The sequence below is a fragment of the Acanthisitta chloris genome, unplaced genomic scaffold (genome assembly GCF_000695815.1).
Source record: "Acanthisitta chloris isolate BGI_N310 unplaced genomic scaffold, ASM69581v1 scaffold18785, whole genome shotgun sequence".
NCBI lineage: Eukaryota > Metazoa > Chordata > Aves > Passeriformes > Acanthisittidae > Acanthisitta > Acanthisitta chloris.
In genome coordinates, this window is record NW_008674550.1 from 74,623 (window position 1) to 81,925 (window position 7,303).

Sequence of the window (7,303 nt, forward strand, 5' to 3'; positions counted from 1 at the left end):
CTTTTCTTTATTTAAATTCAGAGTGTGCAATTATAACTACATTGAAGTGAAAATGAAGGAGGTATTTACCTTTTTCAGGCATATTGCTCTGAATTGGGTCATTGTTGGGTTAGTCTCCATAAGTAATGTCATTGAGCATAATTTGCTGCTTGAGGCATGTTTGAATATTCAGCACTTTATTAGAAGATTCATGTTTATATGATTTTTCCATATGATTTAAATAACCAGGTTATACACTGCAATGCAGTTAGTATATAATAGGCCCTGGAATATACTGTATAAAAAGTATTCTTTTTTTTTTTTTTTTTTTTTTTTTTTTTTTTTATTTAAAAAGGGGCATTAGATAAATTTTTTTTTTAAAACTATTTTTATAGATCGTATGCATGGAAATGTAGCTTTGGAAACAATAAGGCAGCAACAACAAGCCAGGTTACAGCAATGGAATGAACATAATGCCTATCTCAGTCAAGGCACTATTCCATATCAACACCATCACCATCCTCATCTACCACATCTTCCTCAGCAACCAATTGGATTACATCAGCAGCAGCAAGTTAGGGCAAACTGGAAACTTGCCAGTAATACAGAAGATGAAACAGAGGCAACATATTCAAGGTATTTGTTTACTGAGTCGTCAGAGCTTGTGTACAATTGAGCAGTGGGCACCACTCTGTAACACTGTGATCAAGTGCAAGGCACTCAAAGGTATTGCTTTTTGCTGCTGTTATTATGAAGGTTAAAAGAGTTGGCAGGCTTGACTTACAACTGTGCTTTTATTATGTGTTATGCTTTATTCTGTTAGCATATTGGGTAGTAAAGCCATAGTGGAAATAATATTTTTATGGAGCTTTTCAGCGTTGTGTTTATGGAATAAGGAATGGGTAGAGAGTAACAACCTTGTGTTTTTATGAAAGAGGTGTCTGAGTGTAGTTAAGGCCTGCTTAAGTTGTAAATTCTTCAGTTTGAAGTAGCAGTCTCAGATTTATGTGCCTGAAAAGAAACAAACCATCCCCTCCCCGGCGAAACCTGAACTTTTCTTCCTTCTCAAAAAGCCTTTGCAGTTAAAAGCAGATTTAAAATAAAATGCTTCGATTTTGAGATGGAGCTTTAGGGGGCAAGAAAGGAAGCTGTTGAACACCAACAGAAAAATGGTTCCAGTGGTCATCAACTTTAATCATGTGTACTGTAAAGGCTGGATTTTTAAATTGCCTCTGTTTACTGTCATCTCCCACTGTGCTTTCCTTTCCATCTGGTCTGTTAGAGCCATGGCAAAGCATCTAAGTGCCCTCTTATCTAACTCTTTGAAGTGCTGAATTGAATATTCTTGGCCTTCTGAAGCAGTTTGGAAGTCCATTGTGCAAGGGAGGGGAATCCCTGGTTGTTCTGGCTTTTGCCTTGTAAGGGGTTAAAAGTTTCTTTAACCACGTGAACTTTTTACTCTGTGTAGTAAAGCAGGAAAATCCTTTCCTTAGTTGTCTCTTAAGAGGTAACAAAAAATTGATACTTCTGACTGAAAAGGAAATCTCAAGAGTTATTAAAACTCTGAGATGATTCAGGTGGGTATTTCATCCAGTTAATCCTCTCGTGCCTAATTTCCGATGGCTCAGTCGCATCCTTTGAAGTTAGGGTCAGGAAGATGAGGATGTTTAAATGGAGTGTTTTGCGCTCTGAGTTTTCTCCACCTCAGAAAAGAGTGAGATTTCAGCAAAGCACCTTCTCCTTCTCTCTCTCCTGATAACGTTTGTTCTGTCAAACAGGTTCCAGGATTTGCTCCGAGAGCTGTCGCACCGCGAGCAGAGCGAGAGTCAGGGTCGGGACGTGGCCGAGATGCCTCCCCCGCAGTCAAGACTCTTGCAGTACAGACAGGTCCAGCCCCGGAGCCCACCAGCACTCCCTTCTCCTTCCTGCAACTCCAACCACGGCACTCACTTCCCCAACTTCCCCGAGAGCAGCAGAGACATTGAGCTGCCCTCGGGCGCGGCGTTCCAGCAGCACCTGCCCCAGCTCTACACCCCCCCGTTCTCCGTGGCCTCCGAGCACCTCGCCCCGGCCCCCCTCAAGTACCTGCAGCCTGACGGATCCTGGACTTATGCTAACCTGCAGCAGAACCCCCTCCTGGGGCAGGGCTTTCACTATGGGATACCTCCACTGCCCCACAGGTCACCACAGAACCCCTTCCTCCAGATCCAGAGCCATCAGCACGCGCTCGCTCCGGAGCCGTTCCACCCTCTCGCGTCTCGAGCGGTATCTGCCTCTTCGCTCCACAGCTTAGAAGAGGTAGGTGATCCTGTCTGCTCTGCACTCCTTGGGGTGTTCTGATGTCCAAAGTGGTCATGAATGCGAAATACCTCATGCATTGAAAGCTCACACTGGGAATTTGAGAGGTGAAAACGTTCTCTGCTTCTTTGCTCTTCGCAAATCTGAGGAGGTTTGTGGTTCTCCTCACTGCAGGTATAATATTTTCTCTGCTAAATGGGAGGTCTTGGCTTCTTGAGTGTTACTCAGAGCTTTCTTGCAGTCATCACTCTGGGATGTGCATGTCCTTTGGAGTGAAAATGAGCCATCCCCAGGTGAAAACTCCTGAGATGACTCTCTGGTCACTCAGCCTGGCTGGACCAGGCTCAGTCTTACAAACTGTGAATGGGGTTGAGTTACTTTTCACGTGAGCTTGAGACCAGAGCAGTACAGTTGTTTCAACATGGTGCAGAACCTGATCCAGTAACTCCCACCCTGAACTAAGTTTATATAAAACCACCCTGTTTGTTTTGGGGCTCTGAGTGTCAGAAATCAGGGCAGAGAGATCAGCTGTGCTGCTGACTCTGGGTCCAGCACAAACCCTGCTGGCTCTGGCCCTCCTGATCTTGTCCTGGGCTCAGGGGTGTGTTGTGCAGACTGTGCCAGCACATACAGCTAGGACAGGGCACATTTTGAACAGGAGTTTAATCCCTGTTGGAATGCAGAGTTTGTGATATGTGGACACGGAGTGTGTTGCATTCCAGGAATGTCAGAATTAATATTCTCCCTGTCTGCATGTAATCCAGTGTTTGTCCATCAGTGCCTTGCTCTGTGCTGTGTTTCTGTTCAGGTTTTGGCAGAAGCTGTGGGGGTAGCTCTGCTCATCACTATCCCACATAGTACATATGTGATTTAATTGTCTCTCGACTTCAGAACATAGAAACTGTTTAGTTTATGAGCCTGAGCAAAATAACTGCAATTGAATTCCAGTGCATTTGACAAATTTCTGTCTTACACAGATCCAGAGAGGTTGATGGAGTCCTCAGGCCCAGCCAGAGCTGTAGTAAAGTTTGGGTTTATAGACATTCAGAAATTCGATGTCTCAGTCCATTAAGTCATACCACCTTGTATAAAATCTAATACTTTGTGACAAGAATTAATGCTGTCAGTACAGCAGGACACAGCAACAATGGCTTTTCAGCAGTAATAATCCAGTAAATATTCCTATAGAGTTTGTGACAGCTCCTGCTATCTCAAGACAAATAGAGTGAGCCTTGATGTAATTAGTGCAAATTCAGTTTAGTTCTTATTTCTTCTTCCTTTCAAAATATGTGACAGAAATGCCAAATGCAGTAAAAGTGTTACAAGGCAGAGACTTGGCTATAAACTTTCCAAAACTGCCAGTGCAGCTGGTAGGTAGGGCTGAATGCACGAAGAAATCAACAGCATTTTAGGTGAGTTTTTGACAGACATCCCTCATACAAGGCAGTAGTCAGGGCAGATTCCATGACTTTTGGTATCCCTACTAAACTGTTGCCTCACTCACTATTTATAAAGCTGTTAATTGACTTGGTACTTGAAAGCTTTTGCATGTGTTTAGTCAAACGAGATCTGAACTGCAGATCAAAGGGAATACTCAAGTTATTCTGTCTGGTTCTGTACTTGCAAGTGTCCAGAACTTTGATAAATTCCTGATTGCTTACCAAAATTGCCCGTTAAACTCAAGAAATTAATGCTTTTTGGGTATGATTTGGGCAGTAACTTATGAATTTGAGGGTTTTTTTAACTCTCCTTAGGAGAACAGAGTGTCAGGATATCCAAGTGTTGTTCCCTTGATACAACTGTGGCGACTGAAATAAGATAGAACAGTTTTCTTTCATGCATTTATTTCCCTGTCTGGTTTTGTGGATGATATAATAACAATATTGGGGCATTGCAAACAAGTTATTTGATGTTTGTGTAGCTAATTTCTTAGGACATTTCATTAGGATGTTTACTTTTTCCCTTAACCAAGTACAGATGACTTTTCTGTTATTGGTGCTTGTTAGTTGAGTGCCAAAGGGAGTAAATACTGTATTTGTTTATAAAAAAATAAACTGTAATAGAGCAGCCTTGCTTTGAATCTTCAGGAAGTTTAGAGAGCCCTTAAATCCAAACTCTTGAAGCCCACAGGTTAATTAATGGAGCTCCAGCCATTTTCATCTCCATGATCTGCAGGGTTTATGGCAGCAAGTCATTTCTGTGGTTTCAGATAAAATTCCCTGCATTATTTCCCTGGAGGGCACAGCCTTCTCCAGAGCCTTTGCTTGAGTGTACACACACAGAATCCAGTATACAAATGTGTCCTGCTTCCCCAGATCCTGGTATTCAGTCACTCATTTGTCCTTTGGAAAAGGAAAAAGCCATTTTTTTTTTTCCCTGACTCCATTGTAAGAACATTTTCTCTTGTGTGTTTCTGTGCTTCCTTTGCTTCATCTGTAAATGCTGCAGATCTTCCTCCTCACTGTGTGATCCATCGCCCACGTAGGAGTGTGAGATGTAAAGGTTGATAAGAATTAAGGAATCTCATGATGTTCTTTGCACTTCCTTTAGAATTCTCTGGTTTGTGTGATCAAAATACATTATCAGGGAGTGCAGTATACAACATGTAACTTGAAATGTATTAGATTTTTTTCCCCCTAAATGCAAAGGACATTTTTCTTTTTTAGGTAAGGTATTTCAGGGAAATAATTGGATGGGGAAATAGTGTTTGATCCATGCAGTTGAACAGAGCAAAAGACCATTTTTTGTGTTATTTTCTGTTCACAGTATGAACCAAGAGGACCAGGCAGGCCGTTGTACCAAAGAAGAATTTCCTCTAGTTCAGTCCAGGCTTGTTCTGAAGAATTAAACACTCCTCAAGACAGTCTTGGTCAGTGTAAAGAGCTTCAGGACCACAGTAACCAGTCATCGTTCAACTACTCATCACCTGAGTTGTGGGTAAACTCCTCCTCATCTGTCCCTTACCCAAACATTCCATGCAACGGAGCCAACAGAGCAGTTCCACCTCGGGAGCTCCTAGGTGGGTACAGGCTGCACCTTTCCTTCTCTGCTTCTCTCTCTGCCCCATCCAGGAGACTATTTAAGCTGCAGTGACCAAGTCTTAAGTGAAAGGGTGTTGTGGATTTCTTTTCACACAACGTTTTCTGCCAGTTCCTCAATTCCCAAAACCAATTTAATCAAAGATTTTTTGAAGTATTCGTTGTTGAGTAGTTAAAGGTTTACTTAGAATAATCCCATTTTTGTGTGCCATCTTGTTGCCATCCTGGCACATCACTGCTGGCTGAGGAATGCCCAGTGTTCTTCATCTGAAAGCTGCTGCTTAGTCTTCTCCAAAAGCTCCAGTGAACCCAAATAGTCACTTTGAGTGTTTTCAAGTGCAACTGAGTTTTTGCTGAAGGGAACGAAGGTGACTGGTGGGATTTATTTGCAAGATAGATTATTTGTTTCCACAACCAGTGATATTTCTTGTGGATATTACACTCTGGCAGAGCAACACATAAACTGAATTAGTACTCTCAGCATTTCTCCTAGTAAATTCTGGTACTTCATCAAAGTAGTGATGAGTTTAAATTCTCTCTCACCGTGGAGGAATCTCAGTGGAACATGACTTCCCTGGTGGTAGTAGCAGTGCTGATTGATTGAGCAGACAGAAACCAAATTAACTTTTCAGAGATGAAAAAAAGCTACAAGTAGAGAGTTGGAGCAGTGCAGCTATTCTTGTTCTCTGTATTTTTAGTGTTTGTGAAAAACAAAACTACCCGGATAGCACAGTTTCTTCTCCATGATTTTGCTTAAAGTATCTTCAATGGTAATTGAAAAAAAAAAAAAAAAGAATAAAAAATACAAGCAATATTCCAATGTGGATAATTAAACCTATTAATACTATGGAAAATTATTTGTAAGCTATTTGTTTTGGCCTTAGAAGATTTAGTTGCTTTTGATCAAGCTTTATAAACCTAAACCATCTTGTGATTTCCTAGTGCAGTAATAGTGAAGTGGAAACATGCAGTGTAGAGTGAGTGGTAAATGCTGCTTGTATCAGTGACAGCTCCCAAGAGTTAAGTTCCTAATGTGCCTTTTAATTTCCAGAGTGAAAATACTATTTTACAAAATTATGGATTATCTTTTGTACTGCATTCAAAGCCTCAAGCTTAGGGCACCTCCTTCAGCCTGTTGCTGTTTTTACTGGAAATCAAGGAGCTGAGTGCATGGGATTGTGTGGAATCCTTGCTGGAGTTGCTCTCTAGACCCTGTGGTTATCTCACAGGAGCTCAGGAACACTGGCAGGGTTAGGCTGGGATCAGCCACTGCCACAATTCCTTGCTTTAATGTAAAGCTGGAGAAGGTGTTTGTGAGTCAAGTCCTCAGAGGACACTTGTGTATGTGAAAAGTTCCATATTCATACACTTGCTGTCAGATACCAAATTCTGAACAAAAGGGGTGAGTTCTAACTAGTGACTGAATTTGCTATGGCAATACATTTCAGTGTATTTAAGCATGGTTTCTGGTCTGCAAATAAATGTATATGCAGCAGTGTCCTGTAGCTAATGGTTCATGCAAACACAGCTCCCTTTGATGGCTGCTGTGCTTGCCCCATTTGCAGCTCACTGCCTGTGATGATCATATTTACAGCCCAAATGTGTTTTATAGTGTAAGGGTTAATGACCAGTAACTGCACTGTTCCTGGTGACTCTTGATTTTCATCCATGAAATAAAACCCCACGAGAATGCAATGCTGTCATCCTGTGCCTCCAGTCCTCTGCTGCTGGAGAGTGAGCAGCCCTGACTGCAGGTTGTTCAAGGGCTGGTGGCTCCTGCACCTCAGGATTGGCTGTGGGGCTGTATCTGCATGGATTGGGCACAGGCACTGGGATTGTGTCAGGATGGGTTGGGTACAGAGTTGTATCTGCATGGGTTGGGCACAGGCACTGGGTTGTATTGGCATGGATTGGGCACAGGCACTGGGTTGTATTGGCATGGATTGGGCACAGGCACTGGGTTGTATTGGCATGGATTGGGCACAGGC

General features: G+C 42.4%; 1 protein-coding gene across 1 annotated transcript in view; it reads left to right on the forward strand.

Annotated features, from left to right (window-relative positions):
* Nucleotides 1–5,296, forward strand: part of HELZ (helicase with zinc finger) — a gene marked incomplete at its 3' end in the record, with an annotated part of 64,103 nt that extends 58,807 nt beyond the window's left edge. Inside the window, 4 exon segments of the mRNA XM_009075395.1 lie at nucleotides 86–108; nucleotides 375–615; nucleotides 1,758–2,277; nucleotides 5,044–5,296. Of these exon segments, the coding sequence (XP_009073643.1) occupies nucleotides 86–108; nucleotides 375–615; nucleotides 1,758–2,277; nucleotides 5,044–5,296 (1,037 nt within the window).
* Nucleotides 5,297–7,303: the final 2,007 nt, after the last annotated feature.